Raw genomic sequence first — 27,215 nt, 5'->3', positions numbered from 1 at the left:
TTTTTTTTTTTGGTACATTTAAGTGTTTTACACTCACAAAAAAAAATAAAAAATAATAATAATAAAAATAAACCTATCATTCTATAGGTATTTGAAGAACTTGTAGCATTCCGCCACAATTTAATTATTCGTATTGTTAGCCGACACTGGTACGTAATTGGAAAAGAGTTTTTTGTGAGTGTAAAACACTTAAATGTACCAAAAAAAAAACATTTACTTTAAACTTATTAGCTAGTTGTACGGAAGTAAATATACCTTCTCTATGACATCATGAACGCTGTATCAACTGTGTTAAAAGTAATTTTATACAAAACGTTACGGCTAAAATATTATTCTCGTTTTGAACTATCAAAGCCATTACAACAGCAAGAGTGAAAAAATTTGATCGGAAGAAAAATGCTATAAATATTGAAAATGCGTTGTAATAGTTGTATAAAATAACTCTAGAACCTCGGGACGATTATGCAATTCCAACACTGGCTACTGCCACACAAACACGCGCCAAAACAGGAAACTGCTGCGTTGGTGACAAGCAGTGTAACTTTTCAAGGTTAGCATTACCAGAAAAATCCAAGGAGATTGAAGTTGAATTTAAAAACGCATGTCTCTAACCAAAGTATTAATTTGTAGGGTATGTAATATCCTCGTCTTTATATGATCTAGCGAACAACAGTAACACATACAAAACTGAAATGATATCCGCCGACCTTAAAAGACACAATACAAGACATTTAATGAAGCTTAATTCAGTTTTGTTCTTGTTGTGTTATCATACACTGCACAAAAATAACTCGTATTTTCATAGGAATTTGATAATTCTCATTAATTTCTGATAAAGTAAGCAACTTACAAAGATCAAAACTAAAACCTAACTCAGTAATGAATATATTTCATTTAATATACTGCTGTCTTTGGTTTGGTTTATTTTGAATTTAGGGCAAAGCTACGCGAGGGCTATCTGCGCTAGCTGTCCCTAATTTAGCAGTGTAAGACTAGAGGGAATGCGGCTAGTCAACAACACCAACCACTAACAAATAGTAGGATTGACCGTCACATAATAACGTCCCCACGGCTGAAAAGGTGAGCATATTCGATGACAGGGATTTGAACCCGTGACTCGCAGAATGCGAGTCGAGTGCCCTAACCACCAGGCCATGCCAGGCCTTAATATACCGCCCTTACTCGTATAACTATTAGATTGCATTAATTTCATCAGCTGGGTACAATCGCTTTAATCAATATTTTCGGTTGTAACTCCAATACTTTATGAGGTTTCGATGAATACAGGAGTGATGTAGGTTAATCCTGTACGTCCATATACTGAGCTAACAATGAAAAACAACCCTCATAATTGAAGTATGTAATAAAAACACAAATATCAGACACAACTTAACCAATGCTGTTAATGCAATTAATATTACATAAATAGTTTTTATGTCTTTTATACATATCACTATCAACAACGTGGAGATTTTGCTTGGCTGATTACATGTAAACACGATAACCGTGCCCACGTACATTTCTTAGAAAGTAATACATTTACTTCTATAATTCTTATAATAAAAGAAAACTCTACTAATCTGATAATTTTGTTTGATCATACTTTAAACTTTATTTAGACAAATCTAATGGTCTTTAAATAATATGAAGGTTTTTATTCAGAACGACTAAAAGTATTTTAGAAAAGACGAATTTAAGTATATCGTGAAATTAGCCACGTTTGTATGTTTGCTATGGATATCGCGCATAGCTATACGAGGGCTATCTGCGCTAGCCGTCCCTAATTTAGCAGTGTAAGACTAGAGGGAAGGCAGCTAGTCATCACCACCCACCGCCAACTGTTGGGCTACTCTTTTACCAACGAATAGTGGGATTGACTGTCACATTATAACACCCCCACGGCTGAAAGAGCGAACCTGTTTGGTGTGACGGGGATTCAAACCCGCGACTCACAGATTGCGAGTTGATCGCCTTAACCATCTGGTCATAATTAGCCACGTACTAAGCACTTTGTTTTCTGTTAACCTCAGCGACAAAAAAAATTAACGAAGGTAAGAAATAGACATAAATTGTATAAAACAGAACTTTGTAATTAGAGTATGATAAAAAATAAAAGGTTAAATTCAAGATAAATTATAAATTTTTCAGTTTAATGTTTCTATCCAACATGTAAGTGTACGCTTTAAATAAAACTTCATAAAAAATAACCCATAATTGTTCCAAACTATAACGCTTACCACAAGCATACTCTTTTACCAAATGAAGGACTGAGGCTTTTAAAGGGTTTTTGTGGTGTTCAATGATAAGACTCTCCAGCCGAGAACTAAAAACAATTTTAGTTTCTTAAAATACACCTTTATCTTCCAGAATTACTAGATTAACTCAGTAAATTACATTACGATGTTGCACCTAAAAGTTTAGACCCTGAAATAAGCACCTATACTTTGTCGAGTAAAGATTTTTTTTCTTTAACAACCTTATTCTGCAGATCTTGTTTGCTTGTTTTTCCCCACGACCCAACATAGCTTTTAGAACCTGAATAGGTTGGTAAGCCAGATCATGTTTTTTTTTGTTTTTTTTGAGATTAAGGTTATGTTATATTAGTATTCTGTATTTAATCCCCAAAGAAATATATCAAACATTTCGTAAATAATTGAAAAATAAATGTTTTTTGTTTTTCTTAATTAAACCGTTGGGTTCTAGTAATGTTTTCATAAATCAAATCGAGTTGAGGGAAATAAACGATATCTTACTTTTTATGGTGTGAAAGCCTTTTATAAACTGGCAAAGCAAGATTATAATTAACCATATTTGTCATATGTCAAGGCTTGTTATATTTTATAACACTGATACGGTGAACATGTGTGGCTGAAGTACTATTATACACTCTTCTTCTTCTTGAGAAACCATAAGGGATTGAACAAAGAATTCAGTAGTGAAAATGTAAGCCTAATACTAATGTTTTATTACAAATGTAATTAATATTTCTATTTTTTGTTCTCAATAGTTCCTTGAATGATGGAAGAATTTTTTAGAAGTTTCCTCTGTCGGAAGAAGTCTGCAAGCATAGAATATTTTCGAAATAAAATAAAAATTACTGTATTTATCTTGAAACATTTTAATTTCTGATAAATAATATTCCCAAGGTACAATTATGAACTGCGCAACAGACGTTCAAAGCTTCTAAAAAAAGTAGAAACATTCACAAGATTATAAAAAAGCAGCAAAGATATATTTCCTACAATCTATTGAAAGTATATATCTGTAGAACAAACAAATTCGGAATTAAGTTTCAAATACACAAACAGATGGCTTAGAACACATAAAACACGCGGTTATGAGATTTATTTTATCTCAGACATCTAAATTTTAAGCCATAACGTTCCTAACTAGCCAGATAGGCAAGTTGTATCTTTACTGCAAAACAGCGAATTTAAAAAAAATATTATTTCCCCGAAAGTGGGCCCAAAGCCGCCCAGAGGGGTCACCTGTTCTAAATACTCGCACCACTCTACAGCATTGTGTTGTTTGTCAGTCACAAGACACGTACTGGAAACTTAACGTTACAATTTGTACTGTCGTGACGTCAGTAAAACGTGTGCATGCCATGAATCACGAGAAAAATTATGAACTACGTAGTCTACAACACAGCATGACATATAGACCTTAAAAGCAAGAAATAAAAATATTTGTTACTCTTAATTTTGGTTTTATTTACTTTTGAAACAAAACACTTTCGTGAACCCTGCGGAAGTACATCTAGTTTTTTAATTGACCAAGATATGAATTAAAGTTGAAAAATAAATATTTTTTTTTCAATAAAGTATGACTGCAGCTGTTAGACTGAACCAAAATCATGTATTTTGTGTCTCGAATCAATATATTAGATCTATATATGTATGATCCAGCGCAAATGTACACTTACGGATTCATGTCATCCATAAGCACCATTTCAAAATTGTCCTGTCACGGTAGTAAGATTTGTACAGAGAAGAGGTTCGGGTTTTTTTCTTTGACAGATGTGTTACAAATTACATGATGATGCCATGTGCTTAACAGATTTGAACCTATATTTCGCGTTACTATATATTTACACGACAGCAGAGGTTCCTAGATTAACTGAATGTTTAGTGACCGTGCATGAAAACTATTAATTCCAACCATAACGTTTGTTGCGTGACTTTTACATTAGGTTTCCTTTTAAAAAAGTAAAGAAATCGTGCCAATGATGCTCTAGAGACTGCGAAGTTGCGTGATATTTTCTGTTGTTTCTTTTATAAGAAGTCCGTGCTCGAACCAAGGTTAACCATATCCTGAGAAACAGGAACAAACTTCATACGGTGTTTCGAATAATGTTTTGGTTTGAAATAATTTTTAGAGGGTCTGCCAACAAATATTTAATTTGTTCTCTGTTTATGTTGGCCTTAACTTGGAAATATACTTTCACTAAGCTTGTTAAACTGGTATCTTTACATACAACTTCTTAACAAATACTTAAATATGACCCTTTTTATATGAGTAATACACTGTCAGTAGTAAAACTCAGTTTTAATTTATGTAGTGCGTCACACGTACATTTTGTACCTACTACACAATACACCGAATAGTCGCTCTTCAAATAACATATTTATAGCCAACGCAAATTCCACGAGCGCAAAGAATTTTTAACACTGTTACGTCTTTCCCAGATACATTACAACAAAATACAATTAAACTCAAATAATTCTATGGCGAACTTCTAACAAGTAATTCAGAAGTCAAATCCAAACTTTATTAATGCACTTACCTACGAAATTTCGCTCTTACAAATTCTGTTACTTGTATTAACAATATAACGATTATTGTTGTTTGTTGAAGTTCGCGCAAAGCTACTCAAGGGTTTCTGCGCCAGCCGTTCCTAGTTTTGAAATGATAGACTAAAGTGAAGGCTGCTGTGATAAAAGTGTGGGACTTGATTGTCACTCTCACAACAAACCAGAGGTCCAAAAGTGTAGAGGGCAACTGTTTATCGTATTTTTCGATAACGGGGCGCGAGCCACTGAATCTGGGATCCACAGTCTGGCACGTTAAACACGGGCTCGCACTCAGCCCTGATAGAACGAATACTTTCCTTAGAATCTAATATTCGAATTTTTGATGACCCTTAACCAGTCTCAAAGTTGCAACGTATATACAAGAGACTTTTAGAGAAGGTACTAACCGATGTACGTACTCGGATTTATAAATATTCCAATGAACGAGGCTCGTTAATTCCTTACTATTTCACGATTGTATCGTATAGAGATTACATGTCTACTCTGACCCAAAAACATTCCACATATTTATGTATATACAAGAATAACCGCGCAGGTGGCTTATAATTACTTATAATTATCAAAACTTTACTAGAGTGTCAGGGCTCAAACCTTGCATTATCGCCTCTTTATCAAACATGAAATGCCTACATTAATATTTGGTCAGTGTAAGTTCTTTTTTATTTCCGAAAATACTAAGCAAAATGATTTTTTTCTAGCAAGTACGTTTGGACATCAGATAAACCTGAAAACAAACAAATAGTTAAAACATTTGGGGAGTTGTTTCCTTCAGTGTGTAAAGTTTAACTAAACCTTGATGTTAAATTCGTTTCAAAAAATAAAAGTACTAATAGTCACCAATTCCTTACTACGTAATTGTGTTACAACAAACGTTTTTCGTAAAGGTTAGTCATTAAATGCTTAATAGATGCATAAAATAGAACTTTATCCTATTTGAATTCAGTGTGTTTATCACTCGACTCCAGATCAAAGTTCGTAATACAACTGAACATCACCGCCCGAAAAACACCTGTTAAATTTTTGGTATGATGGTTAGTAAGCTCCTTCCAATATGAAAGTTTTGTTGTAAGAAGCTTCAATGAAACGTAGCCGATGGGCAACGAATAACTGCATAGCTAAAAACATTAAAGCATGATATCATATCTAAGTCTGTTGAATGATTCAAGGAAACTATAATGTATGCATGAAAAAAGCAAAAGAGGGAAAAGCGTGCATGTTATCCAGCCAGCCATAATATATTAGGGATAATGAAAATGTTTAATTTAGTTTAAAATTTTCAAACTCGGATAAACTAACAAATATAATAACAATGTATCACATGTCAACTAAACAACGGAGATTTGTATTTCTCTTTTCGAATTAAGCCCTTCTGGAACAAAGAATTTTCAAACACCTGTTTTATTCATAAATGTTAATATTGCTAACTACATTATTTAAAACGCTAAACTAATGGAGTTTCCATAGTTACTCATAATTTCACGAAATTATATTACGTTAGTACATGAAATGCCGTAATTTATTTCCTGTCCTCTCAAACATTTAAACATGTTGTAAACATTTCGACACACATTTTTTGTTAACATTTTTCAAAATTAAACATACAGAGAAACACTTTTCGTCAAAAGTTTGTATCTAGACTCTGAAAAGAACACTCCAATAACGACTCAAATACAATTCAATTATACATCTGAAGTGTCAGATTTAACAGAGCGGTTGACATGTTATTATACAATGTTGTTGTTTGTTTTGTTTTTTTGTCACTCAGACGTTTTTTTGTTGATAATCAAATGTAATGACTGAGCGGGGACGACAAGCTGGCTCCTCCGAGCATCAACTCTCTCGGGTAAAAGTCAACACCTGAGTATTGAGGCGTAAATATACAGAGACAGACAGTCAAAATTGTTATTTGTTCGTTTGTTGCTAAGCGCAAATCTACACAATGGTCTATCTGTGCTGTACCCACCACGGGTATCGAAACCCGTTTTTAGTGTTATAACCTTCAGAATTATCGCGGAGCCACTGGGAAACGTCATAAATTTTTATATTTCTTGTTTTGGTTAAAAAGGTGTAGATAATACAGAACTGTGTCACTACAATATTTGCAAACTTATATCAGTATCATGAAAGTGCAAAACATTAACACCTACAGTTTCATTAAAAGTCTACATATACTTGTTTTATTGTCATGATCTCCCCCTCTTTTCAACATTAAAGCACGAAAATCAGGTACTAGTCTTTCATTTTCTCACAGCTTAAGTTCAAAGTGCAAGGGTTGATAAAACAGTAAAAGAAAATGCGAAATGAAGTAATTCTGTCATTTGTTTTCATCATGTTAATACAAAAAAAAAAAAACACGTTGCTTTTAAACCGCATACTTTCATAGAGCTAGTTACGTCAAACTTCACAATGTATCTATATTGTTACACTGTAGAACATTGAAATCAACATGTTTGAAATTTACATGGAACTTTTCGGAAATAATGTATTCAGTGTAAGATAAACAGATAGAACTCACAGAAGTGTTAACTTCAATCAGCAAACTATGTGATGATACAAACACAAATACATGTTTTAGCAAAACATGTTTATGCAGTATAACAAGTTTTTTTGTTGTTTTTTTTATAAAAGGTTTCTGGAACAATCTTTGAGGAAATAATCCCCTTGTATATTGATTGTTTTTCCGAAAGTTGCAGGGAGATTGGGAGGAACTTCTTAACATGTATGTACAGGCTTCGTTAGCGCCCTCTCTCATAAAAACATAGTACACGATCGCTATAACATTTTATGTCTTTGACGCATCAAATTGTTGTTCAAAATTAAATGTTTACTGTATACAACAATGAGGGAACACGCTTTCGGAAGGCAGCTGAAAACGGTAATTTAGGATGTCAAACGGTTTGTGCCTGTATCAGTTGTTTAAAGTTGGGGCACTTAGTTACAAGTATTCCCTAGACAAAACTGGCTTGTTAGAATATGACTGGACATTAGCGAGACTAAGCTACTAGAGCAATGTGAGATATTAAATTACCTGTTGAGTTTAACTGTGTCCTGTGTGCTTAGAGTAAAGCTCCATGAATTAACTGTGTTTGTACAATAAGTAAACATGTCACCAATATTATGACAACCTCTCAAATCCCCCAGTCGTAGATTAATAATAGTAAAGGATAACTCAGATAAAATACCACATGTTCAAAAACATTAACAATTCGACATTTCTCTTCATCTAATTCTAAATGAATAGATACTGAATCCGGACTACATTGTAAGCGTACTTTTATCTTATATTGTAAACTGCCTCGAAGATAAAAATGTTATCTCAGTTATGTGATGTGTCTTCGTTCCCGATACGAATTCTACAAAAGACAAAATATATCCACGTTAGCACACTATATACAGCCCAACACTGTAATCGTAGTGCAAGGGTATCAATAAGCAAAACAACAGAGAATATCTTATGACGAAAGCATCCCAAGATTTCGTAACTATACGGACGTCTGGATCCAACAGAGAATCAGCATACAACTAACATTAACAACGGAACTGAGCTTACAAACGTACTAGCAAAGTATCTGGCAATGCTGAGATTAAAAAGTAATGTAATAAATGGGGACTTGGGCTTTTCTCCTCTCACTATTTTGTGCGTCAGCACGCGAACCTTTCGTAGGATATAAAGGTTTCCGTACTACGCGCGGCATTAAGCGTCATTTTCATTTCGCGTAGGCTTGACGTACTTTGGTACCGATCTCTTCGTTCAGATGGTCTCTCAACCGCCGAATTATACGTTAAAATTAAAATGGCCGCCAAACTTGAACCGTTTTCCCGACTCTTCTAAAACTAGACCTTTGACATTCTTAGCATCATACATACTGTATATTTCCGTTTCTTAACTCAAAAAACATTCCAACACAACCTTTGAGTTAAGATCGTAAGAAGATTATATATTTAAAATACCTATACAATACTGTTATCCGCATGTATCCAACTATAAAAACTGTTATAACCTACTTCGGCTTCAAAGATGTTTTCTGTTTTTAAACTGCCCACACAAAAACTAAAGACACAAATAAATCAATGTTGTGAGAATCTTGAAACTAGTTTTATTGAAAACAACAGCAATTATTAAAGTATACACAAGCCTACCACAATCATTTAATGATTTTATTCATGGACAATATACGCATGCAAGTTCATCGACAACACCACAAGAATCCACTTACTACATAGAACATATATATATTAATTTATCATTATAATTTTTACATTAATATAGTTATTTTCAAGCACATGCCACAAGCAATTTTTTAGATCACTAACGAATTTCAGATGTCAGTCACTCTTAATCCTTTATCGAACGCATTATGAAAATACGGTGGAAAATATATTGTCATTGAATTTCTTACTTATTAAATAGGTCTATATTGCACAACAATGCTTTTGTGAAATAGATTTTGGTAAGTTAAGTGGGTACGTAACCTAGATGTAATATTGTTCGATTTAGGAACTAACAACTAAAATTCCATGGTTTATTTAGACTGTTCTCTGGATGGAGGGGAATACAACTTGGAACAGGAATTGAAGCATTTGTATGTTTATTAAACAACAAAGATAGATCTCTTATCTATACGTTACAATGTGCAACAGAGAGTTAAGGATGATATCGAGAAGACAAATTACTTCAGGAAAACTTACAGAAAGGTAACTCATAAAAATCCGCTTAAAATCATTAAAGGCAACCGATGTATATTACTAAACTTAAAATCTTAATGTAAATCTCCATGTCGATATCTTTAAAAATCGCCATAAAGAAGAAATATAATCTGCAGACGAAACATTAATTTATTAACGACGTAGCATTTATTTAAAAGTCCCTATAAATAACATCAAAACAGCTGTAAAATACCCAGCTACTTCATATCTAGGTTATAAATACGTCACTGTTCATATTACCTAGACATACCTTGTTCAAATTACTTTTCTAACTGACCTTAAAATAATCCCCTCTTTTAGCTAAAAAATAGTATCACTTAAAGATACTTTAAAGTACTGAATTATTATATACTACAGCTGAATGAATACGGACGTTGATTAACCCTTAATTATTCAGAATGGAAATGCAGGATTAAAACATGCTCAATTTAACTTTAGTTAAGTTTACTCCTTCCAGCATATATCTAATTTAAGAATAAACATCTGAATTAAATTTAGCTGTTCTCAGAAGTGTCGGCGAGATTGAATATTCAAAATAATAGCATCCATACAGAATGCTCTACCATCAGCTCCGTCAAGGCGAATATTCATTTCCAGGAATGCGCAAGCTTAAAAGATTTACTAGACATCCTTTTCAATTTATTTTCCTGTTTTGAAATAATTTTTTTTCGTTTCAAAAAGTTTTTTAATGGTGTAAGAGAATGAAAAAGTCATCTATTTCAAAATCATGTTCATATAATTCAGCTATATGAATTTTATTTCTCTCCTAATTTATCTGCAAATATTTACCGTTATTATTTTAAGAATATTATCGATGATGATTTAACTTCGAGTTTCAACACATTTAAACATATCTGTTTGTTTGTTATGAATTTCGCGCAAAGCTACACGAGGGCTATCTGCACTAGCTGTCCCTAATTTAGCAGTGAAAGACTAAAGGGAAGGCAGTTAGTCATCAACACCCACGAATAGTGGGATTGGCCCTCACTTATAACAACCCCATGGCTGAAAGGGCGAGCATGTTTGCTGGGACGGAGATCCGAAACCACGACCAGCAGATTGCGAGTCGAGTGACATAACCACCTGGTCATGCCAGGCCTTTAAACATATCTAACCGTTTGGAACTTAATCCTGCCTATATGCATGAAACCACGACCAGCAGATTGCGAGTCGAGTGACATAACCACCTGGTCATGCCAGGCCCTTAAACATATCTAACCATTTGGAACTTAATCCTGCCTATATGCATGAAGAGCAACACGAAATCAGTTGTATTTACTCTGAGGAATAAAACTTAGTACAGAAACTAAAACGTGTTTCATTTAAATACAACAGGTACGCAAACTTGAAATTTTTGTGTGTTAAAAATGTTTACCTCTTTTGAAAAACGTAGTAATTATTTCAAAGTTTATAACTGCATGAATCAGGTTCACACAAAGGAAAGAAACAAGAAATGTGCTGAGTTTCTTCCTCTGTAACTGTGTTAATTTCTCTCATCCACACAATTTGTTACTTTTTTTAACCAAGAACATAAACCAATGAAATCATAAGTTAATTATGAAGTAATGTCTTTATATCTTCTTAACATTCAGTTGTCAATGAATTGTTTTCATCAAGCTATTTTAAATAATTTACAAAATGAATCAATTTTAAAATTCAGCCAGATAACATTCGCAAAAACTAAACAAAAATGTTTCAGAAGCTAATCTAAACGTATCGTTTTAAGTTCGAAGCTTAATGTAAGATATATTCTAAACTAAATCGTATAGAAAGCTACTAGACATGACCGAAATGTATTTGTTTTAAATTTTACTTTAAATTTTCATAATGCAGATGCTATTTGCACTTCACTTTTCTACTTGTTTGATGTTTTTTTTGAACATACAGATTTGACATTCATTTTAAATAAGCACTGTTAAACAAGAATATGCATATTTCTTATTACTCCAACACTGATTGTTAAAGCGCTTGTGCTTATTCAATATATTAAATACTCAAAACTTTCGAAAATAAATGTTAAGTTCAATACATAAAGAATGATAAACAAAATTACAAAAATATAAATTCAAATCAAAAAATATTAATTTCATTTAACGATCCCGGGTTCCTGTTTTTCTGTCACAACTTCTACCACGCATTAATTCATAACGTTTTTGCTATAGTTACAAAAGGTTCATACCTTAAAGTTTCAATAATTCCGGAAACAAAGAACTGCTGGAAGTATGTTTTCCATCGCTTCTTGTTTTTCTTTCTTCTCTAAAACAACATTTAAATTACAAACTCACTTGTGTACACAGTATGTATCGATTTGGAAAACGACTGTATGGCTTTTTTCAAACAGTAGTTAATTTAACATGTGTGTATGTTTATATACATGCAGTTGATTATTAGTATTGGGAACTTTAGTAGCTTAAAAAATTATATTACATTAAGACTAGTATAAATTCAAGTTTTATTGGGATGGTCAAATCATTTGTATACGAGTGTTGCTGCCTCTAAGAGTATTTAATCTTACAGCTTGTGTCTCTTAGCGGACTTTCAGAAATTAAAGTGCTTGTTTAAAAACAAAAGATGCCAGGAAGTGTGCAAATCTGATTACGTAACAGAATTCTGATTCATTCCCATAACGGAGTAGTACACTGAAACCATGCAACACCAATCAGGTTATTCTGGGATGGGCAGAACAGCTCTGCCTGTAGTATCGTTCTTGTTTGCTCGAAAACCTCTAGTGAATATGCGTTACTCATAAAATCAGTTGTGTAGTTTCACATACAACTTTTGCATATATTAAAACAGAACTAAAAAATACGTTAAATCAATGGTATAGTTTCACATACAACTTGCATAACTTAAAACAAAACTAAAAATGCTTTATATTAATTGTGTAGTTTCACATACAACTTTTGTATACATTAAAACAGGACCAAAAAATAAGTTAAATCAACTGTGTAGTTTCACATACAACTTTTGCGTACATTAAAACAGGACTAAAAATATGTTAAGTCAATGGTGTAGTTTCATATACAACTTTTGCATATATTAAAACAGAACTAAAAAATACGTTAAATTAATGGTATAGTTTCACATACAACTTGTATATCTTAAACCAAACTAAAAAATGCGTTATATTAATTGTGTAGTTTCACATACAACTTTTGCATACATTAAAACAGGTCTAAAAAATATGTTAAATCAATGGTATAGTTTCACATACAACTTTAAAACAGAACTATAAAATGTGTTATATCAACTGTGTAGTTTCACAAAACTGTTGCATTCAGTAAAGGGAACAAAAAAGGTGTTACCTCTAAACCTATTTAAGTCCAGATTAATTTCAATGATGTAAATGAAAAATGTAAGGACATTAGCTCTTTTCTGAGTGGTTTGTCTAATCAGAGTAAAAAAAATAGTGCAAATCTTAAAACACTAATCTTGGATATAAACATTACAATTGTGGCAGATAAAAAACACCAATAAGGTGCAAGTATGCATATGCCTGCATTTGTATACACTTCAATGTACAGCAAAAGACTAAAATAATGAAAGTTTGGGCATCAAAAAGACGTAATAAAACAAAAATATTTTAAGAACATAAATAACAATCCAATTGCTCATCTTAATAACAAATTATAACTACATGAAAATATAGTTTCAACAAACTACAAAATATAAAAAATACTGCATTTACTTCACTATTAAATGCAATTCAGTCACTAAAATAGCCTGCAAAATAAACACACCCCACCTGAAAAAACTACCATGACATGTAAGTATATTAAAACAAATTCTGTGAATTATATGCAGCACAGACTAGTTCTAGCTTATTTAAATATGAAAAACAATACACGTATCCACACATACAAACTCACAGCCACAAAAATACATAAATTAATTCAAACTTACTCCCAAAATAAGATAGTGCATGCCTGTGATATTCAAATATACTGACTACCAACAAATATATATCAAATACCTGTAATGCACAACAAATTTTAGGGCAAGTTAAGCAGAGATTAAGTTGAACTTGGACAGAAAAGAAAAAATCAAGCACATATGCAAACAATTAAAAATCAGACTTCAATGCTTTAATAACACAGTGATAAAACATTGGGGCTTTAATAAATTGGCCAGATTCTATTTTCAGTATTAACAGACTTGTATTGATTTTGGGGAAGAGAGGAGCTTCAAGACACTTCTGTACAACTCAGACAGGAGCAAAAAATATGACATATCACACTGTTAAGTTAAAATGAAAGTTCCTTGTGCAATATCCTACAACATTTGATTAAGCTATGCCAATAATTATTCCCATTATATACTGTTTAACATACATATAAACTGCACCTCACACTAACTCATGCAAGTCTTTATATCTCCGTTAACTTGAGATTGATCAACACTATAGGGATGCAGCAGTACAGAAACAGTGTCAACCAGGTACAAGCCTTTACAGAAGTGTTCATTGTGGTATGTAACCTTTGTTTAACATATATATAAATTGCACTTCACACTAACTCGTGCAAGTCTTTATATCTCCCTTAACTTGAGATTGATCAACACTATAGTGATGCAGCAGTACAGAAACAGAGTCAAGCAGGTATAAGCCTTTACAGAAGTGACCATTGTGGTATGTAACCTGTGTTTAACATATAAATAAACTGCACCTCACACTAACTCATGCAAGTCTTTATATCTCCCTTAACTTGAGATTGATCAACACTATAGGAATGCAGCAGTACAGAAATAGAGTCAAGCAGGTACAAGCCTTTACAGAAGTGTCCATTGTGGTATGTAACCTTTGTTTAACATATATATATAAATAACTGGTGGTAAAATTTAAAAAGTTATGTTATTAATTCTTATCCTAAAAGTCTGATTTCTAAATGACTTAAACAAAATTGTTAATTATGATTTATTTTCTTCATCTGTTTTACATTATAAGAGCTGTTCATGAAAACTGATGACATATAGCATCTACACCACTACTACATCTGTTGTATCCCAGCTGGCCTGATAATTACTAATATTGACCCAAGAGGTCCATTGGCACTGGATATAGCAGATGTAGTGTGGTTGAAATGTTATAGCAAATTCTCCTTTGATTTCACTCATGGGTTCTTAGTACAAGTTGTAACCATTCACATCATCTTTATAAGGTGTCAACTACCTATGCAATGCATCTGCATAAATATTTTTAACAAAGTAACTTGGATATATCTGTACATTACTTCATAGTTATGAATGGGTGAAATTACCAAATATTTCATATGTGACATGCCTTAGCCAATGCTGTACAGAAGTGAATATACATGTATTTGGTCTCTGAGGCTTAATACTGCATGATAGTTACAGTTACTTAATTACCTCATTTTAATTTATTACTATTCATAAAGTATTAGCATTCCATTTAGAATTTGGCAATTAAATTGATCACTTATGACCATCAATTAGTATCTCTCAAAATAATCAATTAACCAAAATTACAATTAAATCAACTGATTCAGTAGCCTTGATAAAAAAACTGTTTCCTTCACCAATTTATTCGTCTAAGATAAGTGAAAATAAATTTCATTTAGTGACTCTCTCCTTGGTAAAACTTTGCACCAATTTGTATACTTCTCATTCAATAAGGTACATGAGAGATGGAACTGTAAGGTAGTTCAAGAGCAGATATTAGTTTATATAATTTGCTTGCAGAGAAACTAAGTGGTATGCAACTTGAATAAAATGTGTTTATGATATATCTTTCAATTTTTTCTGTTCCCAGAGGCAGTAATAGTAGTCTGGCAGCTATCTTCATGATTTACATAAAAAAATTAAGCCATACATTCATGATTTTTTTCAAGACAATATTGTAAACATTATTTGTGGTAGATAAATAGTATATAAGATTAAAGTTTTAAAAATATGACATATGTAAAATATGAAATCATACTTCATCACTTTAATCACTTGTATCAACCACTTTTTGTATTTATTAGCCTTTACACATGAATCCTGAAAAAATCACTTTTTCACATCTCAAAAAGAGGGGGGGGGGGAGGAAAGCAAGCTCCTAGGCTCATGACATACATAATTAATGTTCACTGCTTACTACAACATGGTTACTTCTAGGACTTAAGAACAGTCAGTACAATAAGCAGGCTATTGATTTGCATAAAGGGAATTCAGTTTAAAAACTCACAAATTAGTGGCAAGATACAGAAGAATGAATATTTAATGTATTCTAGGACAATCAATAGCTGAGTCTTTGGAAATGCCACAGTGTTCAATGAAAAAATCATCATGCTCATTCATCTGGGCACTTCTTTGTGTATGTTTAATACAACAGATAATTAAAAGTATTACTGAAATATTTAATTTTAGATATTCTAAGAGTCTATACACTGCAAGTTTAAAATAAGGTTTTTGATTGCAATGTTATTACTTTTACTATACTCCTTCAATGATCTATTATATTTCTGTGCATGATGGTAGACTGTCAACAACAGATGAAGGCCATGTCAACTAACACTAATCTAAGCAACACAGCTGAACTATTTATGCATGACAGACACCAGCTGTATGGCAATGAGAATTTTGTTGTTTTTCTTTTTAGTATTTTGTAACTGGTACTAGTTGGCAAAACTACTGAAAAAATTAAACAATGAAAAAAATGTTCGAGTTTAATGCTTGCTTAAATTCATGACTTTTAAACAAAGCACATAAATTTCAATATGAAGTTTTGAGACAGCTATTTGCACAACCTCTTAAAAACAAATATAAGTTTCAAGGTCTTATTTCTCAAGTTAAAATTTAAGGCTATCAATGCTTCATAAGGAATTGTGCGAACACCGCAACTGTCTTAAGTAGTTGGAGTCAAGTATCAGGGATTTTAAAACTATCAGATGGTTGGGAATAAAAATACTGCTAGTTCTCTATAATTCCTTTTTTTTTCATCATCATTTCCTGCAAAAAACAGAGGGAGAAGGAAAACAAATGCAAAATTAAAATGTAGAAGCTAATTGGTGTATATATGCAGTTTTTGTAGCACTCAATCAGGCCTACATCATTATAAATAGAAGTACATATTATAATACAATATTATGTTATGTTATATTCATTTATACTAATGACAATGAGAAAAAAAACTGCAAAATAAGATACTGACAGCAGCTTATATGAGATATAACTGAAGGCCTTTGTTTAAATATGGTAAAAGAAAATTATCAGAGTAAATAAAATTTGAAACCAAACTGGTTATTAAACTGGCCATCTAATGTACACTCATTCTTCATTTTCAAATCTGTCCATCCATATAGTTGCAGGAGTTATAGTTAAGGAATATTGTGTATTGATCTCCATTTTTAAAACAGTAAATGAAGATTAATAGTAAGTTAGTTACAGAATTCTAGTTACCCACCATAGGAAAAATGTATGCTCTACATTTGGCTCAATTTCAGTCACAATAACAGGACATATAGCCAAAATAACTTTTTAAACGGCTGCTATTATTTATATTTTCTAAACGAAAAATGTTAACGTTCAAGTGTCTTACTGTCTATGGGGAGAGAATAATTCAAAATTTCAGGAATATTAATTAAATAATGTTTTTGTAATTTTGTTAACCCCATCACACATGGATACAGTGATATTCTTCCCTGTTACTGAAAGATTATTTGCTTAAATTTCCTTTAGAATACATATACAAACAGAAGTAAAACTATAAGGCTTATCACAATTAGGTTAGGTTATACACATGCCTAAAAATTAATATAAACACATTAGGCTTACTGTGTACTTAGGCGATATTTGATGCAACATTATCTAAAAAATACAGATGCTTACCTCAAGAGTTAATGAATGTCTGGTAACTGTCTTCATTATTTGATGAAGGTCAACATGAATCTTAAAATGATTTGTTGTGGGCATTTTTCACATTTTATCACATACTTTATTGGAATAATACTGTTGGCATAAGTAAGGTAGATTTGAAACTTTGAAATGGAGTTGCTTCTTAAAATAATGTTTTTAGATTCTTCAATAAAACATACCAGAAAAGTGTGTGTGTGTGTGTATATATAATAGTCCAGGACTGTAAAACCAAAAATCACCTTGGGCAAATAATTGAACAATGAATATGTTCACAAATCAAAAATGCATTTCTATTATACAAGAAATATCCATTATCTCCTAGATAATTCTCAATAAATCCTCTTCCTTGCTGGAGTATTCTAACCATGTAATTATTGTAACATAGGGATCTGGACTTGGTTCCCCCTTGCTTGGTGATACAGTTGACAATAGTGAAGTTGTCCGAATAAATCATAACCACCTGCCCCTGTAGGAACAGAAGAAAGTAAAACAGAGCCCAATGAACAGCCTAAAGGTCCAGAATGGTGGCATGTAGAGTAGCCTCCTCAATCAATTACCGACAAGAAATCTTCTGGAAAGCAAGGAAAACCCCCATGGAAGCATCCATGAACAGATGAGACTCTGAACGAGGTGGAGGAACGGGATCCCTCAGTGTGGTCAGTACCCTGTAGAGCCACCAAGCAAGGTCAGCCCTGAATCCAGGAGGAAGGGAGATGGGATGGTTCAAGGAATTATGGGAGAAGTTCCACTGTTCAAAAAGAGTCCAATGAAGAGAATGCATACGAGTTCAATCCAAGGGAATGAGAGCTTCCAAGGAAGTCCACTTCCCCAAAAAGAGATATAACCTCTCACACAGTGAGAGAAGGAGAATGTAGGGCCTTTGAGAACACCCACTCCATACCACTCAACAAAGTAGGAGAGGATTCAAGAGCTAAAGGTGAAACATGTAAAACTTGAAATACCTGATCAATAAGGTGAAGGAAAGGTGAGGACGGGTAACTCTCCTGACTGTCAGCATTATGTAACTGACCCACAAAGGCCAGGGCTGAAAAAACAAGAGTCTAAATTGTCTTCCCCTTAATAAAATTCTTCCTCAGAAGCAAGTTCAGGAGGAAAGAGAAAAGCAAAGGATGGCTGAACATAAGTTTCCAACTCCCTGCAAATTAAAGCCTGAACTTCCTTTGCAAATATTGTCAGCCTACCTTGCTGGGGGCTAGTGTTAGTACCATCGACCAAATTCACAAGAATATCACCATCTGCCATATTAATACTCTAATTCATTTCAAAAAATAGAATTCAAGTAAAAATAATAATAATTGAAATCAAACAATAAAGTCAAAATGTGAATTTTGAAAACTTCGAAACTGATAAGAAATCACAAATGAAATCAAAGTAGTCACAAATAGAGCGAGTTAAACACAGGTCAATACACTCGATGTCAACTGAGAAAGTGAGGATTGTTCTAGAATACTAGAGAAAGCTAGCTGAAGTTGCTAGTGTAGATGGTGTACTAAGATTGGTGAAGGGTAGTCACATGTTCTGAAAGGGTGCAAATCTAATGGGGTATAAAAAAACTGGTGTGCAAGGCAAAAACATTTTTTTTAGCAATGCTTAGAAGGTAAATCAAGATAGAGATAGCTTTGGGGCGAGAGTAGGTAAGACTGTTTTGGAAGTGTATCACCCTCCACAAGTAGGAGGGATTTTTCAGTGGCACAATTCCCATAAAATCATGTGAACTTAGGTTACAGTTGCCTCAACACCAGTGACACACAAATCTTTTTTGGCAGACACACTGAGGAAGATAGCTAATCTGTGTAGAGGTGAGTTATAGTTATGAATTAAATGGTGTTGCAATTGTTAATATAACAATTCTGATTATATTAGGTGTTTTTTTTTGTCATAAATGAGCTTATGTCCTGAACATTATTTATATAAGATGAAGTTTTGTAGATACTTTCAATATATTACTAAATTTTTCTATAAATAAATGTTTCAACTAAACTCATCCATTCCTTTTTTGTGTCGTATATTTTAAAAAATTATCTACAAGTTATCTGCCTTCATAAAAAACAAATAATCAGGAATCTGTTAAAATAGCACTGATATTGCTACATGTATTGCACTCTTATTAACAAAGAGTAAAGGTGATTGATTATCACCTACACAAGACTTTACACACTAAAGCAGTTTGAAGTGACATCATGAAAACTCATAACCTTTTTCACTTTCAGACAATCTGTAGGCACCTATCTGCAGAGGTCTAAGCACTATCTTATATGTTGCTAAGTAACTGTAATAAAAAACACCCTATGGCTCTAATGTATAGTAAATTACAAGTGTTATATTGACATGATGTTATGCAAGCAATAAGATAAATTTAACTTGAAAAGCAAATCTTAATTGTATACAGATACAAATAATAACAATCTATGCTTGATTTCCAGTAGAATTCAAAACTTAAAATGTATGAATCAATATTGTCTTTAATAATCAGTAAGTAAATTTAAAAAAAAACTAAGTATATTTTATTACAAGTTACAGCTTTTACAGTAAAATTTGTTTTTATAACAGGTATGACATTTCAATCACTGGTGCAATCATTCTCAAGTACACAAGTTTTAACAACAAAGAACGTTTTAGTATTTAAATCAACATTCAACAATCTAACAATATATTTCAATCTTAGAATTGATAGTGGTACTTATGCATGTACATATCAATCTGTGTGGATTGACAAATTATATATTTATGGCTAAACATAAAAAAGAAACCAAAAGTGAATAAATATAAAAAAGCTATGAAATATGTTATGCAAAATATTTGCATAAGATTAGGAATGTGTGGTGAAATAACAATCAAAGAAATACAGAGGTATCTGTTAATTGTGGGATTGTTTAATCTTATTAATAAAGCTTCAGGATCATGTTTTAATACTGTGATATTCTGTTCAGAAAAACTGTTTTTATTCATATGTTCACAAACTTCGGAAAGGGGTTTTTAGTCTTTTTTATAACCTGATCTTCAAGTTAAGTCCTGTTTCACCTATATAAAAGACTGGGCAACTGTTACACTTCATTTTGTAAATGTTTCCTGGTGGGGTGGGTTTCTTATATAATTTTCTTATCATGCATTTCATTGAAAACATATCTAGGCAGTATTTTGTGTTTATATTTATGTGCTAGTTTTTTCACAACTTCTGTAATTTCTGCTGTATGTGTTTTTTTTATGAATTTTAGTGGTGAAACCTTGGGGGGTTTGTGTGATGTTAATTTTTTTTAATTTATTGTGTTATTGTTTTCATTTTTCACTGTGAATTGTATGTCTTTATGTAGGTTGTTCATATGTTGGAAAAATGTTTTTGATCATCTTGACAAATATAGCCACAAACAATATCATCTACATATCTGAGCTAAAATGCAGGCTTATATATGGATCTGACTATGGCATGCTGTTCTATGTGAAGGAAGTACAAATATCTGTTAACCAGTTCCCCTACTAAAGTAATATAGAAACTATTAACAAACTTAAAAACACAGACAAGAGGCATTTAACAAACAAACTAACTAACTATCTCAAACACTCCACAAAACAAAGGAAACCTGATCGCTTGCACTATCCTATACATAGAAAATATTAGCATACTTCTATCAGAAATTTCAAAAAGACTAGCACGTAAATATAACCACAACCTAGACTCATTTTCACCCCTGCAATGAAAATGAAACACATTAAGAAAATTATATAAGAAACCCACCCCACCATGTAACTTAGGTTATAAAAAGATCAAAAGCCTTTTTCCCAAGTCAAAGAGCATATGAATAAAAACAAACAGTTTTTCTAAACAGAATGTCAAAATACTGAGATATGAGCCTGATATTAATGAAAGAAAAATCAGAGAAATTTTATTACAAAAATCAAACAATCCCACAAATACCAAGACACATCTCTTTATGTCTTTGATAACTATTTCCCCCACTCATTCCAAATTTGATGCAAATATTTTGCATAATATATTCCATATGTTCTTTTATATTTATTCACTTTTGGTTGTTTTTTCTGTTTAGCCACAAATACATAATCTGTCAATTCACAAGAATTGATATGTACATGCATAAGTAACCAATATCAATTCTAGAATTTAAGCTTTTAAAAATTTTGCACGTGGAGGGTATGAAACAAAATGTTTTTTTTAGGTTTTATATACATACATTTGAATAACTAAAAAAATCATAAATTACTACATCAATACTATAGAATTCAACTATAATTTATCAAGCTTAGTAACTAAAATATATTTTACTCTTAAAAAATATGAAATTTCGAGCAGACTAAAGACATAACCTACCTCACTGAAATCTCGGTTCAAAAGAAAGAACTGGTGTTAGCCATGTTAGAAAGGCTGAGAAAACCACTAAGGTGACATTCTGAGCTTCCGATTGGTTATTCATGTCATATACAGAATTAAGTATATAAAAGGGAGCATTTCCAAAAATGGAAAGAAGTGGGTGGGGTGCCACTGTGTTTGATTTATTACTTGAGCAATATCTTAGCAAATAGAAAAGATAAGGCCTTCTTATTTTATATTCTAGCTTGTCAATATCTGTAAGTTTACTTTCTAATTCGTACAAAACTACAGACTTACTATTTTGACTTCACAAAAATCTAAATTAAACCAGTGCTGCATTAAACATACCACATGACACACAAAAATCGATGTTTATCTGTGTTTTTTAATAGTTACTTTTAAATTAAGAAATTGAGTAATGTATAGTTCTAAAATTTGAATTATATTCTACAGTTTGATACCAAACTTATTGAGATAAATTCATGAAATAGTAGTTCAATAAAATTGAAGTCAACAAACAAGATGACATGGCCTTTCACTCATGACCCGTCTTGAATGGGTTAACACTATTTATATATAGTTCTCTTCTTGCCAAAAGTCCACTTAGGCCTATTTAATTACTTTAGAATTTCAGTTGACAAGTCGAACTATTCGTTTGGTCTTCTTTCTTCTGAAGATCCTCTGTTCCTTTTGTCAAAGTATACCCAGGCTGATTCAATTACATTAGAACCACGCTTTGACAGAATAAAATTATCCTTTTTATCTTTTTTTTATACTGTTAGTTTTACTCTAACATATTAAACATTAGGCCTATCACCTTTGCGGTATTTAACTTCACACAACTATATTCTCTTTTGCTATTATCTGTCTATTGTCATCTGTCTACTGTTTCCCGCTCATCCCACGCTATTTATATTTTATTACATAGTCTTCTGGCCACTTTCTATATTCTCGACACCAATTAGTCATTAACAAAACTTTCTACAATCGTCTGCTTTTAATTCTTATTATAACAAAACTTACAAATAATAAAAATATTCACTCACAAATATAAATTAATCAATAATATTTAAACCAAATAGTCTTTTATATCATGACAATATATCTGTACTGTCAAATAATAAATGTTACGCTACTACACATTATCTGGCTTATTTTTAAACCCATGAAAAATATATAATTTATTAGTTTTAAAATCTATGCATAATGAACAACTAAAACACAAAAGTTTATTTCCAATATTATTGGAAATGATTACTCCCCCTCCCCCCAAAAAAACACATACATTTACAACTCCAAAAATAAGACAAAATACCTAAAAAAAACAAAAATATAAATAAAAAAATAAGGTTACAATCTTGCCATGGGCTACTAACATGGTGTGTAGTTTGTTTGCAATGAGCTAAGTAATATACCTACCACAGAACATTAACTGGTTTGTTGCTGTAACAAGTAGTAGCTCGAATTTAATAAGCATGAATTTGACTGTAGACTTGTTATCTAAAATTTTGAAATTACCCAATTCGTTTAGTAATACAAAGATATCCTAGTATACCTATTTGTTTAATTTTGTCATCCATGTAACTATTTTAGTTCTATCATACTATATTGTAATAGAAAACTCTTATCTTTCTCAAAAAGAATAAATGACAAATTTAAATACCATCAGCTTTACTTTAACTAACACATATAGCTCACATATAAGACTGTGATGTAATTTCATACATTGAATATTTAAATTTACTTTGTTGGAAGATACACCCAAATACTACTGTGTTTGTGTTAAGAGCTTTTGACATGCGATTAATTACATATAGTACAAAAATATACATGAAGTCAAATTTAAATGTTACTTTTAGTTCTTAGACAGTATTATAAAGTTTTGGTGATGACCTGCATTGTATTTTACTTGCAATATTTTTTTCCTTTCAACTTTGAATATTTCTATCATTTTTCTTCTTACAGCATCTTTAGTGGTACTTAAACTTCCCAAAAAAATTTTAAAAAGTAACATTACCTAATTAATATTAACTATGGATCTTTGTTCTGTTTCTTCATTATTGTGGTTTCTGGATAGTTAATTGTACATATATAGATTGGGTTAGCAAGGTTTTTATGCAATCTATACATTTGCCCATGTGCAGAATTATTACCTCTTAAAAGCATTGACTTGTGGAATGGCTTGCACAATACTATGTGGTCAGTTGATGACAATTTTAGATTCAAGCTAATATGGTATTTCCTATATGTTGTTTGCAAAACTGGAGGAGCCTTGGTGAGCTAGATGCTTTAGTGGACCTTGTTTATTTCTGTCTCAATACAAATTGCAGGATATTTTGCATTCAGGCTCTATGTGCTATGAATTATTTTTAAATTCTAACATCACTAGCCACAAGAAAATATTGAAGATACATATGAACAATGATATCATAAAATAAACACCTAAATTTTAGCCATTTATTTGATAAAATATATTTGTGTAGATTTATAGTTAGTTAAAATTTTCAATCTGCTTGTTAGATAAATTCCAAAGCATAATAAAGAAAGTTTCCTTCAAATACCTCATAAGCAATGTGATCTAGAGATTGATCTTCAGTAAAATACAATTTTTCAGTAACTCTTTTGCGACCACTTCCAACAGTAGCCATGACTGAATTCTTGTTTCCAACCAGAGGAAAGTACTGCAATTCTTGTGAAAGCACAGAACTGCAATGAAAGAACCTAAGTATATTATTTTCTGTACATACACGTGTATATTATACTGTATTACGGATGTTTACTGAATTCATTTGTGATGTACATGTAACTTAAAAACTTGAAAAAAAAAAGAGTAATAAATGTGTATAGAAAAAATTAAAAACAAAACAATGTACACTTATCTGAATTTCAAGCACAACCTACTAGCTATACAGTATATAAATCTTACATTTCTAACCCAAATGTAAGAAAATACCCTTACTAAAACTAAAAAATCATGTACCATTTAAAAAACACACATTCTGAGCTTTAAACTCCTAGAGGTTAGAGACCTGCTTTGTTTTCAATCTAATTTTCTGCTTCAAAACAGATTTTCAAAATTAATATCCTAACAGGCATGTACATGTAACTCAGATTAATTATAAACTGCAGAAAAATTACATACACTACTTCAGAGTTGTATACATAATTACAAACATCAAAAAACTGTGTTATACTTGCATTGTATTCTGTTAAAGCATCATACCTTGATGTATAGCAAATATAGGTGTAATCAGAATAAGATAAATAACATCATTATTGCCTCTGCCACCAAAGGTGGCTGGTGGTTATGTTTTCACCAATGTGTATGTTTGTTGGCAAGATTTCTTGAAAATGGCTGAATGGCTTTGGACAAAAGTTGGTATATATTTGGACTGTGAACTATGACCCAACATAGAAGTGAATAGTTTTTGGAGTGTCAGGTCAAAGGCCAAGGTCATGTAAATCCAAAAAGTCCCTGTCTGTTAACATTGGGCCCAAGTTTTTGCTTTATAACTTTGTGGACTTATACAGAATATTATTCCTCATTGTCCTGCCAAAAGTTGATCCGTGTCCATTGATAACAGCAAACATACAGACACATTTTCGTATTTTTTAGACCTGGATACAATCACCGCTGCATGGCAGAGGTATGCTCTCTACTGAATGCCCCTCTAGTTGGTTAAGTATATGTTTCTAATAATAAGAATGTTAAAGAATTTTGCTCAATACCAAAACATATCAGGCCAGCTATGTTTCAACATATAAGCACTAGGATTTCAACCTGTGGTTCATGAAAAGGTTGCATAATTACATCCGCCACTGAAGGTGGACAGAAGTTATGTTTTTACCCCTGTGTGTGTTTATCAACAAGACTTCTGAATGGATTTGGGCAAAAGTTGGTATTCACTGGGACTACGACCCAACTTAGAAGTGATTAGTTTTTTGGAAGGTCAAGGTAACAAAAATCCAAAAAATCCTTTTCTGTTAACATGGGGACTGATTTTTCACACTATGTTTGCTCTGTAATTCAGTCAAAAATTATTGGATTTTGATGAACCAAGGTGAGCATATGCAGAATATTATTCCTCATTGTACTGCCAAAAATGGTCCATGTCCATTGATAACAACAGACATAAGGACACATTTTTGTATTGTTTCAGAGTCAAATACGATCAACGCTGCGTGGCAGAGGTATATGCTCTACTGAGTACCCCTCTAGTTTAAGGAAAGGAAATAGAAGTCAAATTACAATTTATGAAGACACTAAACATAGTTCAACCTTTTGTTTATTGTTAATTCTTATTAGCTTTATCTGAACCTATTGTAGGTCCCTATTCACAATTTCAATCAAATTTCCTGACTTTGCAAGATTATATTTCCTACCTAAGCTTCTTTTTACATTCACCTGTGTGTCTTCCTGTCAAGTTCTTTCTGAATATCCGGATATACCAAACCTCACACCTTCATCAATATTGACAATAACCTCTTCAAGTTTTTTAAACTTTTGTTTTTTATGGATGTGGGGGTTAAAGTGGCTCATTGGGTCAAAAAATAGCTGGAACAAAGAAAGTATGAGGGTTATTATAAATGGAGTTCAATCAAAATGGATTAATATCATAGGAGGGGCACCTCAGGGCTCAATGTTAAGATCTCCATAGTCCACTGCTACTATCACCATGAGCCATCTGTTTTCACTAATTTTCTTTTTTAAAACAAAATCTCTAACTTTCTTATAGACCTGTAAAGCTTCCATTTTATCTATCAATTCAAACCTCTTAACCTTATTACAACATTTATACTTGATTTTCTCCTTTAGTAAGTTAATTATGTTTAATTTTCCCTGTTACCTATTTCCTCATCTTTTAAAATTTGCTAAATCTGTCCCCATCATCTCTAAACTCATTACTTCAATTCACTAAACCTTTTCTCAAGGCCTCAAAATTGCCTTCCTGAAAATTAAATGTGTGATCCAAATTATAACAACACCCAAATACATTACACTTACTACAATTGCAGGCTACTTGTCAACTATTTGTTGAACTTACCAACTACTCCAAGTCATTCTGTAATACTACAACATCCTCAATACAATGAGAAATATCTAAGAGTTTAATGTAATCAGCAAACTTTACATTTTACTAATTATACCCCTAACAATGGCAACCTAAATTCAACAAAGTTAGTATCAAAGCAACATACTCTAGCCTGGGAAAGTAACCAAAGTTTTTTATGTCTATTCAAACAAGAGATCTATTTTTTTGGAAATTAAATGTAAAAAAATATAAGATATATTTATATAGTGATTTTACTAATAACAACATATATACAGAAAACCTAAATAGCAGCAAATAATATTGGTGAAATGATAAAGAATATCAGATGGGCTCTATTGTACTACTACTTAAATTTTTGGGAATAAATTATTTTTGGTATTTTATACATTCTTTATTAAAAGTTTAAGCTAACTTTAAACACAAGTTACTGTCATGTTAAAA

The 27,215-nt window shown here is 32.0% G+C and overlaps 1 protein-coding gene across 3 annotated transcripts in view; it reads right to left on the bottom strand.

Annotated features, from left to right (window-relative positions):
• LOC106457051 (leucine-rich repeat flightless-interacting protein 2-like) overlaps positions 1-27,215 on the bottom strand; it is a 90,994-nt gene that overhangs the window by 60,006 nt on the left and 3,773 nt on the right. The window contains exon 2 of one of the 3 annotated variants that reach the window (XM_013916433.2): positions 24,282-24,426. In XM_013916433.2, the coding sequence (XP_013771887.1) occupies positions 24,282-24,368 (87 nt within the window). In that variant the 5' untranslated portion in view covers positions 24,369-24,426. Of the gene's footprint in view, positions 1-4,786; positions 4,806-11,700; positions 11,982-24,281; positions 24,427-27,215 lie in introns of those variants that run through there. The other 2 variants (XM_022382861.1, XM_022382863.1) reach the window with 2 other exon arrangements.

Source organism: Limulus polyphemus, unplaced genomic scaffold, assembly GCF_000517525.1.
Source record: "Limulus polyphemus unplaced genomic scaffold, Limulus_polyphemus-2.1.2 Scaffold286, whole genome shotgun sequence".
Taxonomy (NCBI): domain Eukaryota; kingdom Metazoa; phylum Arthropoda; class Merostomata; order Xiphosura; family Limulidae; genus Limulus; species Limulus polyphemus.
This window is presented reverse-complemented; position numbering and strand designations above follow the sequence as displayed.